General features: G+C 41.3%; 1 protein-coding gene across 3 annotated transcripts in view; it reads left to right on the top strand.

The window, feature by feature from the left end:
* The window catches only part of EPRS1 (glutamyl-prolyl-tRNA synthetase 1), a 45,519-nt gene that overhangs the window by 16,940 nt on the left and 2,299 nt on the right, over positions 1 to 26,280 (top strand). For 2 of the 3 annotated variants that reach the window (XM_070401412.1, XM_070401414.1), the window contains 20 exons: positions 131 to 190; positions 479 to 499; positions 4,370 to 4,480; positions 6,376 to 6,512; positions 7,598 to 7,805; positions 8,547 to 8,659; positions 10,650 to 10,767; positions 11,765 to 12,124; positions 13,619 to 13,852; positions 14,897 to 15,162; positions 16,603 to 16,654; positions 17,110 to 17,319; positions 17,706 to 17,778; positions 19,539 to 19,618; positions 19,824 to 19,925; positions 20,587 to 20,742; positions 21,210 to 21,407; positions 22,934 to 23,107; positions 24,111 to 24,271; positions 25,424 to 25,502. In XM_070401412.1, the coding sequence (XP_070257513.1) occupies positions 131 to 190; positions 479 to 499; positions 4,370 to 4,480; positions 6,376 to 6,512; positions 7,598 to 7,805; positions 8,547 to 8,659; positions 10,650 to 10,767; positions 11,765 to 12,124; positions 13,619 to 13,852; positions 14,897 to 15,162; positions 16,603 to 16,654; positions 17,110 to 17,319; positions 17,706 to 17,778; positions 19,539 to 19,618; positions 19,824 to 19,925; positions 20,587 to 20,742; positions 21,210 to 21,407; positions 22,934 to 23,107; positions 24,111 to 24,271; positions 25,424 to 25,502 (2,913 nt within the window). The remainder of the gene's footprint in view (positions 1 to 130; positions 191 to 478; positions 500 to 4,369; positions 4,481 to 6,375; positions 6,513 to 7,597; positions 7,806 to 8,546; positions 8,660 to 10,649; positions 10,768 to 11,764; positions 12,125 to 13,618; positions 13,853 to 14,896; positions 15,163 to 16,602; positions 16,655 to 17,109; positions 17,320 to 17,705; positions 17,779 to 19,538; positions 19,619 to 19,823; positions 19,926 to 20,586; positions 20,743 to 21,209; positions 21,408 to 22,933; positions 23,108 to 24,110; positions 24,272 to 25,423; positions 25,503 to 26,280) is intronic. The other variant, XM_070401413.1, reaches the window with a different exon arrangement.

Genomic DNA, 26,280 nt, shown 5'->3' on the forward strand with positions numbered 1-26,280 from the left:
GTTTATATCCCAGCGGAAATAAACTTGCAAGCAAATACTGGGCTTACTTTTTCTAACATGCACAGCTACAGTTAAAGGAATGTTTTCATTACTTCTTGTCTTTTAAGTCATTTTATTACTGTTTTTCCAGGGTTCCTCGCGTTCAGTTGTGAACATGGAATGGGACAAAATTTGGGCATTTAACAAAAAGGTAAATGTTCTGACTCTTACGCCCCTTTTCTCATGTCTGACTCCTACCTGTAGAGTTCATTAGCGTGCTCATGGGAGAGGCAGTTTTGTGAAGAGTATTATCATTGTTGCAGACTTACAGGAAAATGGAATATTTTCCCTTTTTAAACATATAAAGAGCGTTAAGCCTATTAACTGTACCAAACGAGTAACAGTGATTCAAGCAAGCAAACTTGGAGTGATGGGAAACAGTAACAGCTTTTCCTTAAATCGTTTGTGAACACTCTGCATTCATTTTTCTGCTTTCAAGCTGCGAGCTCTCTGTAAGAAGGTATTAATGCTTTTATTCGCCTTACTTAGCACAAAGCTTCTAGCATATCTTATACCCTGAGCTGTTGTACAGCTTTGAAGCACAATCACATTTATGTAAGACTTGTTTATACAAACCCATTGAAAATGCACTATTCCTAGTTTAAAAAAACGTGGCAAAGGGAAGATTTGACCATTCCACTGTTCCCTTGTGAAGTGAGAGAACACAGTTTTAAAGTTACAGATTCCATTGAGTTGTATTAACTATGATTCCTGTGTTTTACTGAATCTAGCTTTTTAAAAAGCGTTTCTTAAATGAACTCAAATGAGGAATACTGCATATTGACACTGTTAATAATACTAATTGGAAGCAGATGCTTGGACACTATAATAAGGCAAATCATTGAAGTGCCGTGTTTCAGACTGTGGTTTCTGTGATTGTGTTCCGTAAACTCTTTCGTGTTGCTGCTTGATTTGCTGATGCCTGGCCTCAAGAAGTAGCTGCTTGTCTTGCATGTGTCTTGAATTTATTTTATTTAGTCTTTTGTGTTTAGTCAGTTTTTTGATCCATAAAGGAGTGATTAATTGGTTCTTTCTGTTGCTGCAGTTACTAATAATAAAGTAGAATTTATAGGCAAAGTTAACATTGATGAACTTTTTATTAATAGTCCAAATTTTAAAGGTTTCAGTTTTAATAAAGTTACAGATGTGTACTTTGTTCGAATGTACGAAATGCATTTCACTATAGTCATATAGTTCTGTATATTCCTCTGTCTTCCTTCCATTTTCTGTCCCTGGACAAATCACTTTCAGCTCCTTCAGTAACTCTTTTGGTATTTATTGCCCGTTTCTCTAAATGATGTGTGTTGCTACTTCTTGACTTTGTAGTTCTGGGCCTCATCAGTTGACTTCCCACCATGGAAGATGAGGTCTCTTTCTTTTTCTCATAACTTGTTGGTTTTCTTGTAGCTGATTGTTTTGGTCGTTGTGTGTCCCCGGTCCCTTAATTTATTGAGTGTTCTAATTGTGTCTCAGACTCCGCATACATTGTCTAACTTCCCTACCAGAGTGTTTGCATGCCCAGGTATCACTTCAGCTGCAAGTTCCACCTGGAGACATCTCTGCCCCAGCCTCGGTGCTGCTGGGCCTGATCTCTACCCCCATCAGGCTTCCTCCTCTCCCTGCAGGTCCCTTTGCTTTCGTTCGCTGGTGGATCGTCTGCTTCGTGGATCTTCCTTCTCTTTGTATTACCTCTTGCTTGCCTCAGGAGCTCCCTGAGAAGGGGGCCTGGGATGAAGGTGTTTGAGACCTTGTCTGTGGCCTGTGTGTTCACTTTGAAATTTCATGATGTGCCATGGTTTGGGTCTGTTTTCATCCATATCCATGGGAAGAACATAGGGCTTCCAAGCTGTAAACTCATTCCTTCAGTTTTGGGAATTCGTTCTTTCCTTCCTTCTTCTTCTTCTTTTTTTTCCTCTAGAAAGTTTTCTTTTCTCTGGAACTCTTCTTGAGCAAAAGTTGGGCCTCTGGGACCGGTCCTCTGATTCTATATTCTATCTTTCCATTTGGCTCTACTTTCTGGTAGATCTATTCAACCACCCTTCTGCTGAGTTGTTCATTTATGTTCTCATAGTTCCAAGATTTCTCTTCTCTGAATTTTCAAAATAACTTCCCCTTCCTGCTTCAAGGTTATAATATTGATTTATTTATTTTTACTGATTTACATTTTTATTGATTTCAGGGAGGAAGGGAGAGGGAGAGACAGAGAGAAACATCCATGATGAGAGAGAATCATTGCCTCATGCACGCCCCCTATTGGGGATTGAGCCCGCAACATGGGCTGGTGCCCTTGACCAGAATCAAACCTAGGACCCTTTAGTCTGCAGGCTGACGCTCTATCCACTGAGCCATACCAGCTAGGGCTAATAGTATATTTTTACTTAGAGCATTTGTTTCCTCCAGGTTGTTCATTTTGGTTTTTTGTTGATACTAAAGGCAGTTTTTCAGATTTCTGTTTAGCACTGGTTATCTGCTCAAGTTTAACATGGGAAGAGACTAAAAGAATGATTGGAGGCCTTAAGAGAAAGAGTTGGGCTTGCCCAGCCCGTGTCTTCAGTGGGTGAACATCATCAGTACATGCACTAAGAGTTCGCTAGTTCGATTCCCAGTCAGGGCACATGCCTGAGTTGTTGGCTCAACCCCCAGTAGGAGGTGTGCAGGAGGCAGCCAATCGAGATATTTCTCTCTCATCCATGTTTCTATTTATCCCTTTCCCTTCCTCTCTCTCTCAAAATCAGTAAAAACATTTTAAAGTAGATTTCCACACCTCAGATCATTAGAATCATAGTCCTTTACACTGAAGTGGCCTGAAAATCTCTGCTAGCCAAGGCCTAAGGGGTCATTATAGCTAGTTAGTGTGAGAAACAGCCTGCTGCTCTCGTCAGTCGGGGAAACAGCTGCAGGAGACGGAAGTACGTTTCTCAGGTTGGTTTTAGCTTCTTTAAAACAGTTGTATCTCACCGTCTTAAACACTGAACCAAGTGGTCACAAGTTAAATCTTTGATCATAGAAGAACCCTTAACTAGTAAAAGTGACCTGTAAGTCTCAAGGAAGGCAAGGCTGAAGCTGTCAACCTAGAGAGGCTGGTGCTGAGTTAGTACTGGGGGAGGTGAAGCAGGCAAGGGGAAATTAACTAGCTTTTCATACTTTTGTGAGTGACCCTCTGAGAATGGTTTCTTCTCTGAGTTTATTCAGAGATTCCACAATGTCATGTTTCCAGAATACTTTTAAAGCCAACAAAAAAGGAGTAAAAAAATAAAGCAATCAAAGCCACTATTTCCTGCATCCTTCAAATGGGAAAAGATCATTTCCATTCCTTTTAGATACATTTGCTTCTACCTACATTTTTCTTCCACGTGCTTCATTTAGTGTTTTAAACACTGCTTTTGTGATTGGTCATCATGGAAAATTTTAACTTGAGCAGTGAAATGAGAAAAGCACATCGGACCCGAAGGCCATGCTCCTGCTGTGTTGGAGGTAGAGTAGGTTAGAACACAGTGACGAGGACAAGTCATTCAGTTAATCTGCAAATATTTATTGATTCCCTATGTTGCTGGCCCTTGCTAGGACTGGGAATACAGTGGTCCCTGTAGATAGAGCATGCAGACACGTAGAAATATTTTGTTTATATTTTTAACCTACAGAATTGCCTTATTATAGTGACCTAATGCTGTTCTGCTTTTGATGGTGATGCATTACCTAAACCTGATTATATTATAGAAAATTATACTAAAACACACATTTATATTCCTTCAAAATGGACTTCTTCAATAATACAGGAGTGAAGATCATATCTACCTGTAGGATTAATATGTAATCCCACAGGATAATCTTTCTTTACCTTCTAATCGCAGAGTTAAAAATTACTTTTCTCTCTGCCCGGTGTGATTCAGTTAGTTGGGCTTTCTCTTGTGCACAGAAAGGTTTTGGGTGTGATTCCAAGTCAGGGCACATGTCTGGGCTGCTGGCTCGATCCCCAGTAGGGAGCGTGCGGGAGGCAATGATGGATTGATGTTTCTCTCCCTCTAAAAATCATTTAAAAATAATAAAACTAAAAAATTACTTTCAAAATACTATTATGCTTTAAGCAGTTGGTTTCTTTCCACCTGTGAGTCCTCATTCTTGGAAAGGCGGTCTCGGTCCTTCCTGTAGCCTTCATTTACGATTGTTCCTCTCTTTTCTACTTGACAGTCAAAATGCTAGAGGAGAGTTAGCTGATGAATAAAAAAAATTAGTAAATGCAGTAACAAAGAAGCCAGTTAGTATTCCTGTGCTGTTTATGAAATGTCAAGGAATATCTGAATGTTCTCACACGAGGGCACATTTGTTGCAGGTGATTGACCCGGTGGCGCCACGATACGTCGCATTACTGAAGAAGGAGGTGATCCCAGTGCACGTCCCGGGAGCTCAGGAGGAGATGAAAGAAGTGGCCAAACACCCCAAGGTCACCCTGCACACTCAGTGCCGCTCTGTCCAATAGAAGGGGCAGGATAGCAAATGAAAGGGAGAGCGTGGTTTGGGGATCGTTTCTATCCAACATTATTTATCAGGTTGCGATACTAATTGGAGAAAAACCTTTGGGGATTTCTTGCTGAAGACATTTATCCTAGTAAAATCCACAGCACATCACACAGAACTTACACTCAGTTGGTGCCTGATTTTTATTCTGTAGAGATAGCATATCCGTGTATAATAAGAAGGCATCTCTTCTCAGAGGCCTTTTGAGAGAGGAGGTAACAGTTCACGTTCCTCTCTGTGTGGAAGCTGAGGTGCATTCTCGCTTAACTAGGTTATTCACCAGCTCTTACCTTTGTCTTTAAGCCAGAACATTGGACCTGGTAATATTAAGTCACAACTTGTACCCAGAGTTTATCACGCTGCTCTTTGCTCTGTTTTAGAAAATACCAGTAAAGTGAAAGTGTTAACTGTCTAAATTAGAATTTAAGTCTTAAATACGGGTAGCAGGGAGCTCCCTGTAGTCAAGCTGTGCTTGCCATCTTGGGTGGTCATGACTTCCTGGGTTGTCTTGAAGGAAAAGTAGGTTCTTTTAGTCCAGCTTTGTGAGTGGTCTGTAAATATCCTCATTATACAGTGAAGGTTATGTTCAGAGACCCGTCATACACCAGCAGACTGGTGGACTCATGACCTTACTCATCCCGTGTTACGTTCCTGGACTCACATAGATGGTGATATGCATCATGAAGAGCTATAAGCTGTAGCCTTATGTGATTGGCTTTCTATGTGTGACATTAGCTGTTTTTTTAATTTTAAATATTTGAGTTATTTTAAGGAGAGCCCTACCCTAATAAGATTTGGGGGAAAGAGGGAGAGCTTGATTGATTAGGCTTTGCCTTTATCTTGCATCTGATTATTCAGTTCAAGTAGGTGAACAGTGGCATACGATATATATCACACACTACAGTTAGCTTAAACGTGAAGTTCACTGAATGTTTTAAAATGTAAATGGTGAGGATAAAACTTCTTAAGGGTGCTTATTTGTTAAAGTGACTGTTGTAGTCAGATAGCATGAGTGACTTAGTGCTTATTATTAAACAAGAGTTAATTGATAGGGAAACGTACTTTATATGATGAGTGGATTTCTCAGTTTGATCTGTGAAATTTTCATTGTCATTATTTCCCTCACAAAGTGTTCTATATTTAGCCTGCCAGTATTCTATTCTGACCCCACCGTAATATAAGTTGTAACAACATACTGGTTTTTCTCAAATGCATTGGTCCAATTATTGAACCATTATCAAACACATGCTATCTAACATTTATTTCAAAAGATCTTCATATATTTTTTCTTTTGAATTCTCTCAAACAAAACCTGAAATTTAACAAGTATAGTATTCTTTTTATTCCCCAAATCTCTTTACCTTCTTTATGTAATATAGAAAAAGCAGAAAATTTATCTATATATATACAGTTCTGTCTTTAAAATTTGTCTTCTAAAATATGAAGGTCCCTAATTTTCTGCTTAAGTGTGATATCTGTCCTATAATCTGTAGCAGAGGTCGGGAATGTCTTTATTTTTTCCTTTCCTGCAAAAGCGGTGAGGTTCTGAGGATAGCAAAGCAGATTCTGGTCGAGGACACTTAGCGACAACTACTGTTCCAGCTCTGAAAACAGTGCTTTAGGTTGGATGTAATCTCGGGCAGGCCACCTCATGTAACTCCATTGGCATCAGTGGTCAGTTGACTGACCCAGGTCACGGGGCTAGGATTCCAGCTAGGACAGATAATTTCTTGGTGAAAGAATAAAATGGAAGAATCGGTGAATTTCCACACTGGGTTCAACAAGTTGTCTTTTTACCCGACACTTTCCTTTATTCATCAGAATCCTGACGTGGGCTTGAAGCCCGTGTGGTACAGCCCCAGAGTTTTCATCGAAGGAGCCGATGCGGAGACGTTGTCAGAGGGGGAGATGGTGACATTTATAAACTGGGGCAACCTCAACATTACCAAAATACACAAGTAAGAACTTTCGTTTGTTTTCAAGTAAATATGGGATAAAAGTGTGCTATGTTTATTCACTTATTAAAAATTACTTGGTTTATGCCCTAGCTGGTTTGGCTCAGTGGATAGAGTGTCAGCCTGTGGACTGAGGGGTCCCGGGTTCGATTCCAGCCAAGGGCACATGCCTGGGTTGCAGATTTGATCCCCAGTAGTGGGCATACAGCAGGCAGCCGATCAATGATTCTCTGTCATCATTGATGTTTCTCTCTCTCCCTCTCCCTCCCTCTCTGAAGTCAATAAATATATATTTTTTAAAATAAATAAAATAAAAATAAAAAATAAATTTAAAAAAATTACTTGGTTCAGATACATTCATGTGGCTGAGTGGTAAATTTACCCAGGCATAAGTACTACAAGTTCTGGATAATGTTTTTTCCATAGATGTTACAGTTTACTAAGAGGGTATCAGGATAGCTTTTGTTTGTGATGCTGAAATTTATTTCATCTAGATATAAAAATAGTTTTAATGTTTTAGGGTCCCTGTTGATCATCTGATTCTCATTTTATAGTTACCTGGTGGAGGGATTCTTTGGACAGAATTTAACATCTTCTCTATACAGAAATCAGCTTTAAAATTAATTGTTTAATGATGAATCTGAACTTTCCAGTGGTTATATTGTGCTATACTTATAATTTTAAGATTACATAAATGGAACAAAATATGCGAAGATTGATTTATGTAGACTCTGACATCTTAATTGTCCAGTCATTGCATATGATTTTAAGTAATTGCTAAATGTTTTAAAATACATTATTTTAGATTTTTTTTTTAATACTTAGTATGGCTGACTTTAAAGTTTGTAAATATGTTCATGGTCTTCACCAGATGTATGTGGGTCTGTTGTCCAGTGGATTCTTAGTATCTTGATAGCAGGGATTATATTTTATTTATAACCAGTATATGTCTGGCACATACGAAAAACTCAAATTTTAAGTGTTTGGTTTGAAATTTTTACAAAGACAATTCCTGATCCATTTGTTACAGATACTGTATGGCAGTTAGGGTTTATGTTTTAAAACACACTTTTCAATCTTACACCTAGAAACGCAAATGGAAAAATTGTATCTCTTGATGCCAAATTGAATTTGGAGAACAAAGACTACAAGAAAACCACTAAGATCACGTGGCTTGCGGAGACCGCCCATGCTCTTCCCATCCCAGCGATCTGTGTCACGTACGAGCACTTGATCACGAAGCCAGTGCTGGGAAAAGACGAGGACTTCAAGCAGTATGTCAACAAGAACAGTAAGGTAACTAAAAGAAACCATACTTTGTCTTTCTCTGCTATGTAAACTTCTCTTTAGAATTTTTAAAATTAGTTTTAACTATTTGATTCCTCAAATACAGTGGAAGAGATTTGTAGAATTTTATTAAAATAAGAAGATGTGAAAGAGTAATGTTTTCGTTTTACAGATGATAGTAAGGCACAGTGAGGTTAAGTGACTTGCCTGAGGCAGACACTAAATGGTTGAGCTGGCATTCAAACCTAGGCATCCCGGCTCTAGAGCCCTTATCCATAAGTGCTTTTCAGTCTGGTGTGCATAGTTCATATTTATGGTGGGAAACTATTTTATACCTGCAGGGACTCCAAGCAAGTTAGTTTAAAGGTTTTCTGAAGCCAGTCAGTTTATAAATGTTAACTTCGAAAATCACAATAAATATAATTGTTATTTATTTTAACACTTCTCTGTTCTATTGTGTATGCTTACGTAGTAAAGTTTTTAACATATCTGTGTAAAATAGGAATATTGCAGCTATTGGAAAAAGGGTTACATTTTTTTTTTTTTTTTTTTTTTGCTTAAAGCATTACAAAGGGTATTACATATGTGTCCTTTTCCCCCCCCCCCCCACCCTTTACAAGCCCCTGCCCTCCCTTACCCCCCAGTGTCTTATGTCCATTAGTTATGGTTATATGGATGCATACAAGTAAAGGGTTACATTTAGTGCTCTGATTTTTGAGAAAGTGTCTTTTCATCTTATCACCTTTGCAGCATGAAGAACTGATGCTTGGGGACCCCTGCCTTAAGGATTTGAAAAAAGGGGACATTATACAGCTCCAAAGAAGAGGGTTCTTTATATGTGATCAGCCTTATGAACCTGTCAGGTAAATAAATGTAGCTGAACAACTAAAGGAAAATGCTTAACGTTCTTAGAGTGAATCATACTTTAAAAATTGAACTTCACAAAAATGTTGTACCTGGTAATTCTCTATTCAGTTTGATTTGTTCTTCTGTATTTAATATTTTAGACTTTAATTAGTGATATATTTGAAACAGTATAATATTCACAAATTCATTTCTGAAACTAAACCATCTTGTAATTCATCTTCATGTAGTCCAAGTATAAAGAAAAAATTTCTCCAGAGCAGATATACAAATGGCCCGTATGCACACACAAACTGCTGAGCATCATTAGCTATAGGGCAGGTGCAGATCAAGGTCACTGTGAGATGTGCCCCAGACCCACTAGGATGGCCATAACCACAAAGACAGGCAATAGCAAGTGTTGAGGATGTGAAGAAATTGGAACCTTCATACGTTACTGGTGGAAGTGTGAAATGATGCAGTCACTTTGGAAAACAGTGTGGCAGTTCTTCCAAAAGTTTAAAACATAGACTTACTATTTTACCCAGCAATTCTACTCCCAAGTCTATACTTAAGAAAAATAATGTGTTCACACCGAAACTTGTACCCAAAGGCTCATAGCAGCATTATTCATAACAGCCATGAATGGATAGACAAAAGGTGGTTTGTTTATGCAAGAGAATATTATGTAGCCATGAAAAAGAATGAAATTCGTACTGATTTATGCTAAAACGTTCATGACCCTTGTAAGCATATGCTAAGTAAAATAATCTAGTCAAAACAGACCACGTATTTATATAAAGTGTCCAGAATAGACAAGTCCATAGAAACTATGCAGATTAGTGGTTGTCAGGGTCGAATGGGGGACTGGGAGTGATGGACAAAGGGTTCAGTTTCTCTTTGGGGTGATAGACATGTTCTAAAATTAGTGGTGATGGTTGCACACTTCATATCATCCTTGAGTTGTGGATTTTCAAAGGATGAATTTTTATTTTGTTTTATTGTTTTTAGAAAGAGGAAGGGAGAGAGAGAAACATAGATGTGAGAGAGAAACATTGATCGGTTGCCTCCAGCACGTGCCCCAACTGGAGATTGAACTCACAACCTGGGTATGTGCCCTGGCCAGGAATTGAACCCACCACCTTTTGGTATATGGGACAATGTCCCAACCAACTGAGCTACCCTCCCAGAGCTAAGGATGACTTTTTTGTTATGTAGACTATATCTCAATAAAGCTATTCCTAATAAATATTGAAGAGATGCATTGACCCTATTGTTACTACATTCTTTCTCTTCCTTTTCACTTTGGCATTTACTACAAAATTTGAAGAAATTCTTTGCTTGCAAATAGTCTCAGGGCAGTGGAGTTTGCTAATTACCCTTTAGAATTGAGAAATTCTCAAAATAAATATTTTGCAGGAATTCTGCTTCTAAGCAGATAGGTAGATGAATTACCTTTTATGTCAAGAGTGAGACCGTTGGCATCCACTGATGCCCTTTCTGGTGCCACGTGGAGTACATGTACTTTTATCCTGGGCTTAGCATGCTCGCATTTGTGGAAGTTTATAAATTGGAAGTTTATAATTAGCACAGTCGATTTTTATTAATGTAGTAATTTTTTAAAAATATATTTTATTGATTTTTTTATAGAGAGGAAGGGAGAGAGAGTTAGAAACATTGATGAGAGAGAAACATCGATCAGCTGCCTCCTGCACACCTCCTGTTGGGGATGTGCCCACAACCCAGGTACATGCCCTTGACTGGAATCGAACCCGGGACCCTTCAGTCCGCAGGCCAACGCTTTATCCACTGAGCCAAACCGGTTTCGGCTAATGTAGTAATTTTTAAACTACATAGAAGAACCTCTGATTTGACTAAGAGAATGGACTATTTATTTGTATTTAAGAGCATTAGCACAGTGCCATCGACTCAATCTAGGAATTCAGTTTTAATTGCTGTTCAGATAATTTGGTTCAAATGTACTTTTCTGGCCCTTCCTGTTCTCTTCAGCCCACACAGCTGCAGAGAAGCACCCTGTGTCTTAATATACATTCCTGATGGGCACACCAAGGAAATGCCGACTTCTGGGTCCAAAGAAAAGACCAAAGTAGAAACACTGAAAAATGAGGTAAATACTGTCTCTAGTAAGTACTTACGTGCAAACAACTACATACATATTATATCCCAATAACTTAGTAGCTACTTGAAAAAATAATACATGTAAGTTGAAAGAAAAGAAAAACATCTTATTTAAAAAATACTTTGTTCTTAAATGTTTAATATTTTTATTTCACCTTTGTTATTTCACCTTTTGCTTATTTTTTTAGATATGTTTTTATTGATTTTAGGGAGAGAGGAAGGTAAGAGGATGGAGAGATAGAAACATCGATGGGCTGCCTCATGCCAACCCCCTACTGGGGATCGAGCCTGCAACCCGGGCATGTGCCCTGACTGGGAATCGAACCAGTGACCTTATGGGTTGACACTCAACCACTGAGCCACACCAGCAGGACTTTATTTCACTTTTGCCAAGATATGATGTCCTTGAAAGAATGTAGCACGTTCTAATGTTACAGCTGAAACACCTTGAGCTTGTGGTGCACACAGATGTGGGCATCTTGCTCTGTTTCCCTCAGACACTTACAGTATCTGTGGCATCTGGTGAATTTTCTGTGGCACCTGGAGCACCTGATGCATAGTTTGGATGTGGCAGTTGGGAGTCATTCAAGATTTAGCATCAGCGAGGAAGACAGTTTGGAGGGTGGGTGGGATGTCGGATTAGAAGGTGTTATAAGTGGTTAGAGGATGAGAGTATGGAGGACAGAGTGTAGGATATGTATCCAGGGAGTAGAATTGTTAGGACAGTAACCTCTAGTTTTGTTTTGGTGACTAGGTAAGTGGTAAAATATCTGAGCTAGGGACGGCAGGAGCGTGCAAGTTTACTAGGAGATACGAGTTCGAAACTATTCACAATGGGAATGTCGTGACTTGAGCTTTTCATTTACACAATAAAAACTGGTCTCTGATTTTAAGATTTTAACTTGAAACAAAACAATTTGATTTAATTTGGGGGGAGACATTGAACATGAATTAATTGTTGTGCTTTTGGTTTCCTGCCTCCGTAGACAACGACTCCTGTTAAGGAAAGACCGGCGGCCCCTTTGACTAATACTAGTGCTGCCTCTGAGGGGCCCATGGTCCTTTACAATAAGGTGGCTGCCCAGGGGGATGTGGTTCGGGAATTGAAAGCCAAGAAAGCAGCAAAGGAAGATGTCGATGCAGCTGTAAAACAGCTTCTGGCTTTGAAGGCCGAGTATAAGGAGAAGACGGGCCAGGAATACAAGCCTGGAAGTCCTCCGGCGGCGGCGGCACAGGCTGTATCCTCTCCATCCTCAGCAGGCCCCCCGGGAGGCAGATCTCTGTACGATGAGGTGGCTGCGCAGGGGGAGGTGGTGCGAAAGCTGAAAGCGGAAAAAGCCCCTAAGGTGAGTGTGCTGGGGGGAGCCAGGCAGCCTTGTGAGGAGGCCTGTGACCTCCAGCTGCTCGTGTGGACTCGGCTTCCTGTGGGACGTGATGTTTGTAGACTGTCTGCTTGAACATTTCGACATAACGGTCAACATTTGCTGACACCTGCCGTGTGCCAAGCCCTGGAAACATTAACAAGCAGCAGCTCGCCATCACCTGGTGGCAGGGGGAGGGCTGGGGGAGACGCATCCTGGGCCGTGTGACTGCGATGTCTAAATAGCTGAGACATGCTTATGATGTAAAGTGGCAGGAAAGGAGGACACAGTTCATGATGTCGAGCCCAGCAGTTCGCTGTACCTCTCTCTGTTCGGAGACATACTCTAGTTTTAGAATTTCCTTCTACTTTTACTGGAATGTCTTAGTCGAAATGAAGTCGTTTGTCCATCTTAATTTTCTCCTTTATAATATTTCAAGTTGTAGTCTTGCCAAACAAAGGTGTGGTAATTTTTGTTGTTTCTCTGTGTGAAATGTGCGCCATCTGACTTTAAACTCGAGTGAATACTTCCAGTGGCAAAGTGGAGCTTCTTTCAAATAGGCCTCTTTCTGTGGAAATGGTTGCAGGACAGCCCCTTCACTTTCCCCCATTTCCTTTCTCTTAACTGATGGAAGTTTCTGTTTTTCTTGATTCTTGTAAGTCTGATGAACTACCTCTTTTTTCTTAGGATCAGGTTGGTTTTGCTGTGAAAATACCCTGAATTCTAAAGTAATGTAAGTGAGAGATGGGTCAGGAGTATCAGTCAGCCAGCCTCCTCCTTACTGGTATGCGATTGCCTTTCCCTGTGCTCGCTCCGTTGGTGCTGCTGTGACGGGCTCCAGGTCTGTAGGCAGCAGAACACTGTCTCATAAAGTAGCTGCCCAAGGAAATGATTGCTCTCCCGGATGCCTGTTCTCGGAAGGCATACCCATGCTCCCTACCTCCTTGGCCCCCACGTGGGTTTCCGGCTTCCGGTGGGTGGCTCTCAGCTCTGGTCGAATTGGCAGTAAGACTTGGGTAGGGAGAGCTGCAGGTGCTTTTTCCTCTACCGTGGCTTCCCGGTGGCATGTTGGTTTGTGGCTAGTACTGCCACCAGGTAAGGCTTCTGGCTTGAGTCCTTTGCCTGCGTGGCTGGCCTTCCTGCTGGAGTCACAGGGTCTCATTTGGGCTGTTTCGTTCTTTTCCATGATGATTATGTTGAAGTATCAGAGGGAGGGATGTAACTGTTCTTTAGTTGGGCCCAGATTGTGTGTCTCACTGTTGTATTTACCTTCTGTTTAGAAATGAAGAAAATAAGGTTTATATTGGCCAAGCCATTGGGGTGGTCTGTGCTCCGATTTTATAAATTCTGACTCCTCTCCTTACACAGGGCTTGGTCGCTGGCAGTTTGCCTGGCTGTTTTGTCGTTTATTTGTCTGTTTACATAAGGAAGAAGAAAAGTTACAGTACTAAATATTTATCTCTTTCTCCTTGACCACAGGCTAAAGTCAATGAAGCTGTCGAGCGCTTGCTTTCGCTGAAAGCTCAGTATAAAGAAAAGACGGGGCAGGAGTACATGCCCGGCCAGCCCCCGTTACCTCACGGCTCAGGCTCAAGTCCAGCCAGGAGCTCTGAGCCTTGTGGTCCAGAAACAGCGGAAGCCAAAGTGCTTTTCGATCAAGTAGCTTCTCAAGGAGAAGTCGTTCGGAAGCTTAAAGCTGAGAAAGCCTCTAAGGTTGGTGTGCTGTTCTGTGTGTATTTTTGTTTTTCACGTTACCCGCTATTTTCTTTGCCTGGAACACTTCCTGCCCCATGGAATCTGGCAGACTTCTCATGTTTCAATTTCCAGCTCTTTTGTCTTGTCTGCTAGAGAAGCCTTCCGTGGTCCTTTCTCCCCCAACTAGATCTGACTGCAGTCTCCTAGGACACCGTCTTTTTCTGACATAATACTTAACTGCCCTTTATTTCAATTATTAAATTATCTGTTTCTCTGCTCTGTAAGCTTGGAGAATAGGGACCTAGACCCCAGCAGTGCCTGGCTCACGGAGGCCCTGAGCAGTCTGTGCTCTCTGTTGGACTCATTCTCCTAAAGCTCTTCAGTCTAGAACAAGTATGTCAAACTCGTGGCCCATGGGCCGCATGCCTCGTTTATTTGGCCCGTGTTAGCCTTTGAGTTTGTCATGCTTGGTCTAGAACGATAAGTTTTATTTTGAACCATGGTGTGGTTTATGCTCATTGTATTACCTTTATACAAATAGGACTTTTTGGTACAGATTCCTTTGAGTGGAAGACAGACAACGTTACAGGTTTTGGAATTTGACCAGTAATGTAGACTGGACTGCTGTCATCTTGGTAGTGGTCACTGTTCTACTTGTGTGATTGAGTGGCTCTTAAACTGCGGTTGGACATGTGTTCTGCACTAGTGCCTTCTCAGAGGCGTGCTCCGTGACAGCTCTGTCCCGTACAGCCAATGTGGCCATTGTGACTGAGGAGCCGGGTTGCTAATTGATTTACTTAAGATCAATTTAGAGGTCAATAGCCACATGGGGCTAATGACTACTCTTTGGACAGTGCAGTTAGAGCACAATTTCTAAGTCACTCTCTTGCACAGTCCTATCACTGTTCCTCATATTCACTTATTTATTTCAGAAGTTAGTACATACAGAGTTCTCCCCCTACCACACACCCCTCTGCCTTCAGTGGTGTTCTCAGATCTGCTTCTAAAGCTTCGGGCAGGGCTTTGAATTAAACACCATCCTGTTCTCTTGCTGAATCGAAGGACCAGGTGGACGCGGCTGTGCAGGAGCTCCTGCAGCGGAAGGCGCAGTACAAGTCTCTGACCGGCGTCGAGTATAAGCCCGTCTCTGCCACTGGGGCCGAGGACAAAGACAAGAAGAAGAAAGAAAAGGAAAATAAATCCGAAAAGCAGAATAAGCCTCAAAAGCAAAATGATGGCTCAAAGAAAGAGCCCTCTAGAGGCCAGGGCGGTGGTGGGCTGCCACCCAGCGGAGCAGGTGAAGGGCAGGGCCCCCGGAAGCAGACCAGGTAAGCACCCCGGGAACTCCCTTCGCTGGGAAGCAGTGTTTGGAATGCATTCGACTCTTACATTAAAAGGAGTTTTTTGTGGTTAGTTTGACTGCCACACTAAGTCAGAGAATGCTAAAGGTATAGTGTCAGCAGGTAGCTTTTGTTAATTTTCTGTTTATTTACTTAAATGGGCAACACATTCGCTTGCTGGTTCAACAGTCTCAGAATAGAAAAAGTTCAGTGAAGTCTCCATCCTATGCTTGTTTTCCATCTTCCCAGTTCCTCCGACCACCATAATGAGTTGGTAAACACTGTTAGTAGTTTTTTCTGTGCCCACTGAGTAGGTAACTAAAAGCAAACATATACATCTTCCGTCCTCTCCCTTTTTTTAAAAAAAATATATTTTATTGATTTTTTACAGAGAGGAGGGGAAAGGGACAGAGAGTTAGAAACATCAATGAGAGAGAAACATCTATCAGCTGCCTCCTGCACACTCCCCACTGGGGATGTGCCTGCAACCAAGGTACATGCCCTTGACCGGAATCGAACCCGGGACCCTTCAGTCCGCAGGCCGACGGTCTATCCACTGAGCCAAACTGGTCAGGGCCCGTCCTCTCCCTTTTAACACATGTGGTACCTAACTAGACATGTCGGTTTGCACTCTAAACAGATTTTTTGAATGAAATTCTTTTGTGGGGACTCAATAGGATTTAAAGTGGGTTTAGTTGTATATAAAATTAAACTTGTTCAAAAACAAAACAGTGGTGGGATAGGTGGTGGTCTAGTACTTTCCAGTCTGTGCACATAATGTGATACTCGTCTCTAAGCCCCATCCGGAACTTAGAGTGAACCTTGTGCTTGGTTCCGTGAGCGGCTTAGTAAGAGGAAGCACTGTTACTAACAGCTTCTGTCCTGAGAGACTGTGTTTTAGATTTGTTTAGCTGAAGTTCAAGTTCTGCCTCATGCTCACATCAAACACAGTCTCTTAGACAAGAGGATACCACAGTTGCTTTTCTTGCCTATTGACGGGGTGATCAGATGCACAGAATAGTGGAAGAAAGACTAGAATTTCCATCTTTTACCTTCTGACTACTTGTGAAGGGGCAGGTTTAAGATGGGCATTTTTTGAAATGTTTCAAATGGAGAATTCAAGTATAAATACACTAAGATTTTAAACCAAGAAAGCCTTGTTTACAAACTCTAAAACGATGTACTTTTTTATAAAACAACTCATAGGTAGATTTTTCTGTGTGCATCATAAGACAGTTCCTGAGTAATTGTTCGTGTTTCAAGAAAAGGATTATTATCTAGAATAGAATGAATATAGAAGAGATATCAATACAGAAATTACTTATACTAAAGAAAAATGAGTATTTTGACCATTAGAGGTTTCTTTCTGTTCAACCTAGAAGCAATTGCTGAATGAAGAAATTTATATTTTACTGTTCACATCTGCAGGTTGGGTCTTGAGGCAAAAAAAGAAGAAAATCTTGCAGATTGGTATTCTCAGGTGAGTATGCATTCATTTGATTTTTATGTATTAAATTTCTCAAAGGCAACTTTATATTTTGGTTCTGAAGTCCAGACACAAAATAATGAAGTATATGCCTTTAATAATACATAATACAGTCATCTAACATGTCAGTTTTCAAAGCATCTTCACATAAGTGTGGAATCATGAAGTAGCCCTATGAGATAGTCATTTTTATTTTTATTTTTGTATGGTGAGGTGACAGTATAGTCCAAAGCCACAAAGATAGCAGCAGGAGCAAGATTAGAATTCAAGTCTTCTGACGAGTGTAGGGCCCCGTGTTTCTGAGGATGGAAAGTCTGTTTACATGCACATGAAGAGGATGTACCAGCGCTGGCCGCCTCCAGGTGGAGGTGTGGTTATCATGCATCAGCACCTGTACTGTAATTTTGGTTCTGTTTCGGCCTTAAAACCTGCATTTTTCTTTTACGAAGGTCATCACCAAGTCAGAAATGATTGAATACTACGATGTGAGTGGCTGCTACATCCTCCGTCCCTGGGCCTTTTCCATCTGGGAGTCCATCAAGGACTTCTTCGACACTGAGATCAAGAAGCTGGGCGTGGAGAACTGCTACTTCCCCATGTTCGTGTCCCAGAGCGCCCTGGAGAAGGAGAAGACGCACGTGGCCGACTTTGCCCCGGAGGTGCGTGAGCTGGATTGATTTTTGCCGTTTTTTCCACATAAACTCAAAAGTGTATTTTCAGTTCACACTTGAATAGTAATTTAAAAGGCAAGTTATAATAATCGATTTAGAGAAGTTTTTTAAATTGAAAGCCACTTTTTAAGACATGTTTCTGCCTTTAGGGCAAGTTATGTCTGATTGTGTTTGTTACATTAAGTAATTAACTGGCTTCTGCTTTTCTCTCAATGTTTGAAAGGACAGTCAGTATCTACCTTTTCCCATAGTGAATGGCAGCATTCACCTTACTGTAACTGAGAGAGCAAAAGCTGAATTACTGAAATGCCAGCATTTGTGCTACTTTTCCAAGTGCTGTTGTAAAATGAATGAACAATGATTTCTCTTACCAGGTTGCTTGGGTTACACGATCTGGCAAAACAGAGTTGGCAGAACCCATTGCCGTTCGTCCTACCAGTGAAACAGGTGAGGAGAGGCCTTGGTGCAGGAGGAAGCGCACTGAAATGTTAGAGACAGTGTGTAGAGTGGGTCTGTGCTTCGTTCTGTGATATTTATAATCCTTGTTGACAGTACGTAAAGTTTAATGAATGTATATGACAAGATGAATGAATGCAAACTGACGTATAGAATTTTATTCTGTACAGTATTCATTACAGAGCTCTTTAGCAATAGGATAAAGGTTTGTTGTTGTTTTTTAAATACACCACAGGCCCTAGCTGGTTTGGCTCAGTGGATAGAGCTTTGGCCTGCGGATTGAAGGGTCCCAGGTTTGATTCCGGTCAAGAGCGCATGCCTGGGTTACGGGCTTGATTCCCCAGTAAGGGACGTGCAGAAGGCAGCCAATCAATGATTCTCTCTCATCATGTTTCTCTCTGAAATCAATAAAAATACATTTTAAAACAAAAAACACACCACAGTTATATTCTTTTGTGTTTATGCTATAATTTTTCAGAACTTTCCAAGGAATTGTATTCTTGGTATAATTTTTATTCTTGAAATTAGTTATAAAATTGCCAACACGAATGTTCTATGTCATATTTATAAATTTTGTTACTGATACTACATTTACATTCATGTAGGCTTTCTATAGGTTGCTAATGGTTGTATTTATACCTTGTATTACTCTTTTTAAAAATATATATATTTTATTGATTTTTTACAGAGAGAAAGAGAGTGGGATAGAGAGTTAGAAACATCAATGAGAGAGAAACATCCATCAGCTGCCTCCTGCACACCCCCTGGGGATGTGCCCGCAACCAAGGTACATGCCCTTGGCCGGAATCGAACCTGGGACCCTTGAGTCTGCAGGCCGACGCTCTATCCACTGAGCCAAACCGGTTAGGGCTCTTGTATTACTCTTACAATATGTAGTGAGGAAGGATGAGGCAGCTACTGTTATCTCCATTTGGCAGGTAAACAAGCTGAAAGGTTAAGTGACTTTCCTAGAAGTACACTTAGTAGTAAGAGTTTGAGCCTTTGGGCTTGTTATTGTCTTCCAACGTGAGTATCCATCTGTGGTTCAGGATTATTTGCTCTTTGATACTTTGGTGAAGCTCTTGTGTGATATTGTAATGATGCATTATTGAAATTATGACACCAGCTGATTTTCACATACTAGATTGGCAAGGGTTTTTTTTTGTGTGTGTGTTACTAACTATAGATAGTCCTGACTAGGCCATGATAACACAGGCGCCTCACTCAAATTAGTAGTTAAGGCAAGAGCTTTCCATAGTCCAGGTAGATGCATCAAACATACAGATTTACCCTAAATTCTGGTTCTCCCTGTAACTGCTGATTTAGCAAGCACTTGAACGTCTTTAACCTCAGTTTCCACATCTTTAGTATTGAGGTTGTGATAGCAACTTTCTGGGTTGAATGTGAAAATTGAACAGGATAATGAATGCAAAGACCTTAACATAGAACGTGGTATATACTATAAGTCTTCACTTACTGTTTTTAAAAACAAAACAGCAGAAAAGCAAATTAAATGTTAAATGTAAATCTCATTCTAAGAACACAAAATATGATCAGGTTTAGATAACTTTCCTGATTAACCTGCTTTATGAAATACATAATTCACTGACCATTACAGACGTTGGAAACATATTTACACAAACACGACCTTCTCCTTCCTGTTAATTATGTTGCAGTTTAGCTCTTAGCAGCCCTCGGGGAGAAAGAAAACCTCCGGTGACTAAGCCTGTCTGTTTCCCTGTGTCTTTCAGTCATGTATCCTGCGTATGCGAAGTGGGTGCAGTCACACCGAGACCTGCCCATCAGGCTCAACCAGTGGTGCAATGTGGTGGTAGGTGCACACCCTTCTCTGTGCTCCCATTGTCCTGCCTGCTCATTGGTCTCTCCTTACGTGTATATTCAAAGGATTGGGAGCATGGAAGCTTTTTGGCAGTCCTTTGGATCACATTATGACTTCTGATTGCTCACACATGAAATTGCTAATGAAAACGGCAAAGCTCTCTCTAACGACCACATTGTCTTCCTGCCTCTTCCAGCGCTGGGAGTTCAAGCATCCGCAGCCATTCCTGCGGACTCGCGAGTTCCTTTGGCAGGAAGGGCACAGCGCCTTCGCCACATTTGAGGAAGCAGCAGCAGAGGTATGAAGAGTGCTCGTCCTTGCTCAGTTCTGTGCGTGTCCTTTGCTTTGTCCACCCTGTGCTGCTTTTTCCAGCTGTGAGGAATGCAGTACGTCAATTATAGGTGACCGTTCAATATATCACTCTAAGCTGAAATTGATCTGATCAAAATAGCATTAAAAGAATTTCTTGGTATAAATTATTTTGTTACTGTAATTTAACATTGCAAAGTTAAGAGAAAAAACTAGTGAATGCAAGTGTGCATGGACTTTAAGAAACTTCTTGTTGAATTTTTTTTAGAAAATGCTATTATAGCTTTTCAGGTGGAAGTCTTTTTAGACTTCAGGATGTAGCAGAAATTATAATCCTGTGGGTGAAATGAATTATTCTTCAGGAGACTTTCACCCTGGTTGCTGTGTATCTTTCAAAAGCATTAATCTTCTCTTGCACTCTCAATTTATGTAGGTTTTTAAAAGCTCTTAACTTATTTTCACACTGCTTTGTTGGAATGTCTTCCTTAGTAAATTCACACTGGCTGCTTTAACCTTTCCACAAAAAAAGGTTTTTATTGTTTGAGGTGCTTTCCCACCACAGTTAGTTTTAGATAGTACAGGGTTATAGGTCTGTAATAAATAAGTATACCAGAAACTTGAACACTTCTGCATTTAAAATGTTGTTACAGGTCTTGCAGATACTTGACTTATATGCTCAGGTATATGAAGAACTCCTGGCAATTCCTGTTGTAAAAGGAAGAAAAACTGAAAAGGAGAAGTTTGCAGGAGGAGACTATACCACCACCGTGGAGGCGTTTATATCTGCCAGTGGGAGAGCCATCCAGGTACTGGCTGCTGCCCTGGGTTCGTGGGGGACTTGAGTCAGCACAGCCTGTGGGCAGAGCCAGCGCATTTCTCTGTCCTCAGAGCAATAGGCTCTTTTAGAAAAATCAGTGCTTCATGTGCTTCCAGCCCACATGCTAATTCCAGGCATGTCTGCCCCACTTTTCTAAGTCTCCAAGGTCAGTCATTAAGTCAAGGCCTGTGTTTTGAATTGCCAAGGTGTGGAGTCCCATTTAACCTTCGTAACTAACGTTCTTCCTCCGAAAGGGGCTGCCCACAGCAGCACACTTCTACAGCACTTTTTGATTAAACCTACTGTCTTTGGAATATCAGCTACATTTTAAAATGTGTTATATATAAATAAATCAAGGAAGACAAAACAGGTCATATTAAGGCATGTGATTTTATAGTCATTTTCGCAGGCATAATAGGTTATTACAATTAAAGCTCCTATTTCTCTTTATTTCAGGGAGCGACATCACATCATCTAGGGCAAAATTTTTCCAAAATGTTTGAAATCATTTTTGAAGACCCAAAGACTCCAGGAGAGAAGCAGTTTGCCTTTCAGAACTCCTGGGGCCTGACCACGCGGACCATTGGTGTCATGACCATGGTTCACGGGGACAACATGGGCTTAGTGTTACCTCCCCGCGTAGCCTGTGTTCAGGTAAGAAGGTATTTCTGTTAGCGCTTAAAATACAGGTTATGTTTACTGACAGAAACTCGAAAGGGCAGTTTTCTCAATATCATCTGGGGAGATTTTGCCAACAGAGAAACAACATAGAATTCAGTCTAGACTTCAGTTGTATAACTATGTATATCATTTGTGTTCTTGTTTTTTACTCTTAATTTTTAGCTTCTTTATATAAAACTTCTTTTAGAAATTATTTTTTTGAAATGATTTGTTTAGCACGGACAAGCCATGTGCAGCTAATTGGTAGACATTCTACGTAAATTAGAAATCGCACCAGCAATTTATTGTTTGTGTATGCCTTTGTTTTGTTTTTTTAATTACTCATTAGACCAGTGGTTCTCAACCTTCCTAATATCGCAACCCTTTAATATAGTTCCTCATGTTATGGTGACCCCCAACCATAAAATTATTTTTCCTTGCTACTTCATAACTGTAATTTTGCTACTGTTATGAATCGTAATGTAAATATCTGATATGCAGGATGTATTTTCATTGTTACAAATTGAACATAATTAAAGCTTAGTGATTAATCACAAAAACAATATGTAATTATATATGTTTTCCAATGGTCTTAGGCGACCCCTGTGAAAGGGTTGTTCAACCCCCAAAGGGGTCGCGACCCACAGGTTGAGAACCGCTGCACTAGAGACCTGGTGCATAAAATTCGTGCACTTGGGTGGGGGGGCTCCCTCAGCCTGGCTTGCACTCTCTGGCAGTCCGGGAGCCCTTGGGGGATGTCCAACTGCCGCAGAGGCAGGAGAGGCTCCCCCCACTGCCACTGCGCTTGCTAGCTGTGAGCCTGGCTTCTGGCTAAGCTGCATTCCCCTGTGGGAGCATACTGACCACCAGGGGGCAGCTCCTGCATTGAGCATCTGCCCCCTGGTGGTCAGTGTGTGTCATAGCGCCAGTTGTTCTGTTGTCAGGCTGAAACTGGCTCTCCAACATCCCCTGAGGGGTTCTGGATTGTGAGAGGGCACAGGCTAGGCCAAGGGACCCCACCGGTGCACGATTAGGGCTGGGGAAGAATGCAGGAAGTTGGCCAGCCAGGGAGTGACTGCAGGAGGGTTGCAGGGTGTGTCAGCCCACCTTGCTCAGTTCCAATTGGCTGGACCCCCAACAGCAAGTTAATCTACCAGTCAGAGCGTCTACCCCCTGGTGGTCAGTGCACGTCATAGCGAGGAGTTGAGTGGCCTTAGCATATCATTAGCATATTACGCTTTGATTGGTTGAGTGGACTTCCGGACACTTAGCATATTAGGCTTTTATTATATAGGATTGTCAATAAAGCCATGAAATTAGTCTACATAAGGTGGGCAAAAGTAGGTTTATATTGTAATACAGATAATGCTATAATTAATAAATGATAATTAAGAATAAACTGTTTCGTGAACTCACAACTGTAAGCTTCCCGCCCCCCGGTGTTTATTTGTGTTGAGATTTAGAGTCACGTCTATATGCTGCTGCTTTGTGTGAACATACGCTGTTGTGCTGGGTTCCAGGTGGTGGTCATTCCTTGTGGCATCACAAACGCACTTTCTGAGGAAGACAGAGATGCTCTGATTGCAAAATGCAATGATTATCGAAGGCGGCTGCTCAGTGTGAATATTCGAGCTCGAGCTGATTTGCGAGATAACTATTCGCCAGGCTGGAAATTCAACCACTGGGAGCTCAAGGTAAACTCTCCCGTTGGATTTAGATCTTCTTTACGTGCATTTTTATAAAATGTAAGTCTTTCTCATGACTTTTCTCTGTTTAGTCCTTATGAGTTCTTCACTGAAACTACGTGTTCAGCTCAGTTGCTAAATTTGAACTCGTTTTTGAGGAAGCTTTTATTTTGTTTTAATAAACCTCAGGCAGTACAGTTTTTTCTTAGGTTTATGCCTTGTTGGAATGGAGTTTTTTTTTTTGTTTTTTTGTTTTGTTTTGTTTTTTAAATATATTTTATTGATTTTTTACAGAGAGGAAGGGAGAGAGATAGAGAGTTAGAAACATCGATGAGAGAGAAACATTGATCAGCTGCCTCCTGCACATCTCCCACTGGGGATGTGCCCGCAACCCAGGTACATGCCCTTGACCAGAGTCTAACCTGGGACCTTTCAGTCCACAGGCCGATGCTCTATCCACCGAGCCAAACCGGTTTCGGCTGGAATGGGTTTTTGTAATGGCTCAGGAATATTGCCTGCTTTTTCTTAGTGTTTGTGCATGCCTTTATTTTCTTTCTTTATTATTTATGTCAAAGCCATGAAATTAGTCTATATAGGGTGGGCAAAAGTAGGTTTACAGTTATAATACAAATAAACAGTACTCTAATTAACCAGGTAACTGCCATGCGTCCAAAACGGGACGACACTGGAATTTCTTCCATATGCTCGAATTTAAGTTACCATAATTTTCCTTACAAACCCAGAGATGTCACTAACAAGTCTGATTTTAAAATTGGGTGACTAGAGTTGATACGCGAGGTTTGCAGCTATAGAGGCTATAGACATCCATGGCGTGTGGGGAAGGTTCGCTGCTTGTGTCTACAGACACTTATGGCGTACGAAGGGTTAATAAATAATACAAGAATAAACTGTGTTTTGTGAACTCACAACTGTAAGCCTACCTGTGGGCCCCCCCCCCGTGTTCAGTTGGAGATGTGCCTGTGTCACCTTAGCCGCCTCTTTTGTCTCCTAGGGAGTCCCCATTAGACTGGAAGTCGGGCCGCGTGATATGAAGAGCTGTCAGTTTGTGGCCGTCCGACGCGATACCGGAGAGAAGCTCACGGTGACTGAGAATGAGGCCGAGACCAAACTCCAAGCTCTTCTGGAGGACATCCACGCCAGTCTCTTCAGAAAGTCAGTTCCTCAGAGTGAGCGGCTCACGCCTCTCATCTCCCAGCCCCACTCAACCTTTGAGATCTGTCCCGGGAATTCTCTGTCCCACCTGGAAGTCCTCTTTCCCGTGGTTCTTAATGCGCCTTTCTCTCTGTGTTTTGACTTGTATTATGAACGTTTTTCTAGGTGCTTCCTGCTCCCTGCTAGGTTTGCAGCAGTGACTGACTGGCCCATGGGATAATTTGGGTTCATTTTAGATCTAGGCTTTTATGACATAAATTTGAGGAAATAGGGCATTGATTCTCACCTGCCGGGTACATATGAACAGCCCCTGGGAGGCTTTAGAAACCAGCGGTGCCTGGGCCCCTACCATGCCATTTTAACGTAATTGGTCTAGAGCTGGTCTGGCACCTACAGTAGTGAAAGCTCCCGAGTGATTGATGTGTGGCCAAGGCTCAGAACTGCCTATGGGGGTAGAGGGTGGGGGGAGCTCAGGGCTGCCCTGACCTATGGGAAGGGGTCTTAGAATCACAGGTCTCAAGGCAGAGGCACTAGAAGATTGGTCCATGTGTGGCGCCTTATTTCCTTCCCTCATGTCATGCATGCCTTCAAATGCAGAAAAGAATAACATTTATTTCCATTTCTGAAAGAATTACCTAGTGGGTGAAAATAGCTTGAATAATGGATATTTATGAGCTTTTCCTTTTCAAAAATTTTCATGCCTTCGTGTTTGATTCTCAGAATCCTGTGTGTGTAATTAGACTTACTTGAGTATTTTTCCAGGTTTGTAAAAACTTCGAAAAGTAAGACCAGAGAGGTTTAAAAAATACCCCTCCCCCCCCCCCCAAAGAAAATTTTTTTTAAAAGACAACCCAGACTTTCAGGTAGCCAGTGATATAGCAGGAATAGAATGTTGGTCAACAGAGATTTAACAACAATAACAAAAGTAAAAATTACTTGTGTGCTTGGCAATTCTTCATCCATTTCATGTTCACAATTACACAATGATGAGTTCACTGAGGTTTACTGAATGTCATTGCTAGTGACAAAGTCGAGGTTCACATTGAGTTCTCACTTCCAGATTATTGTTATTTCATTAAACTCTGCTTGTTTAAAAATAACATCATATTATTAGGAGAAATTATGTGTTCTTTTCTCATTATTTCTTGGTAGGGCTTCTGAAGACCTTAAGACTCATATGGTGGTGGCAAATTCAATGGAGGACTTCCAGAAGCTGCTGGATTCTGGAAAGGTAAGAGACTTCTGAAAAAAATTGAATATAAAAATATTTCAGTAAATGCTGTTTTAAGACTCACTGAACTTAAGCATGATATTAATCCCTTTTTCAAGGCCAGACACACAGGAAGGATTACATAGTATTCAGCATTCTTTTTTAATACATTTTTATTGACTTCAGAGAGGAAGGGAGAGGGGGAGAGATAGAAACATCAATGATGAGAGAGAATCATTGATTGGCTGCCTCCTCCACGCCCCCACTGGGGATCGAGTCCACAACCCGGGCATGTGCCCTTGACGGGAATTGAACCTGGGATCCTTCAGTCTGCAGGCCCAACGCTCTACCTACTGAGCCAAACGAGCCAGGGCCATTATATACTCTTTCAACTGGTTTTCCTAAAACTTGACAGTATATCATTTTTGGATAACACTGTGAACTGATTATGTAAAAGCTTTTTCTCACGCTTGATAGGCAAAGTTTTAATTGGTTATGATTAAAACCTCTTACTTGGTCTCAGTGCGTGGTCTGAGAGCATGTTAATCTCGCTGGCTCAGCTTACTAACTTATAAAATGACTGCAAAATAGTTCATCTCAAAATGCCCTTCAGATCCATTATTCTTCCGTGTCCACCGTTCTCTTACGCTTGGCATATTGCCTTTCATCCTCCCCGTTCTGGGTTCCGTAATTTGTCATGTGACTCAAGCTCCGTCCTTCTGAGAGAAGGCTAGAGAATGGATAGCCACTGGTGCCGTGTACGTTTCATTTCTCCTTTCACTGCAATTTGTGATTATTT

The sequence above is a fragment of the Myotis yumanensis genome, unplaced genomic scaffold (assembly GCF_028538775.1).
Source record: "Myotis yumanensis isolate MYYU_CA2020_CCGP unplaced genomic scaffold, mMyoYum1.0.hap1 SCAF_22, whole genome shotgun sequence".
Classification (NCBI taxonomy): domain Eukaryota; kingdom Metazoa; phylum Chordata; class Mammalia; order Chiroptera; family Vespertilionidae; genus Myotis; species Myotis yumanensis.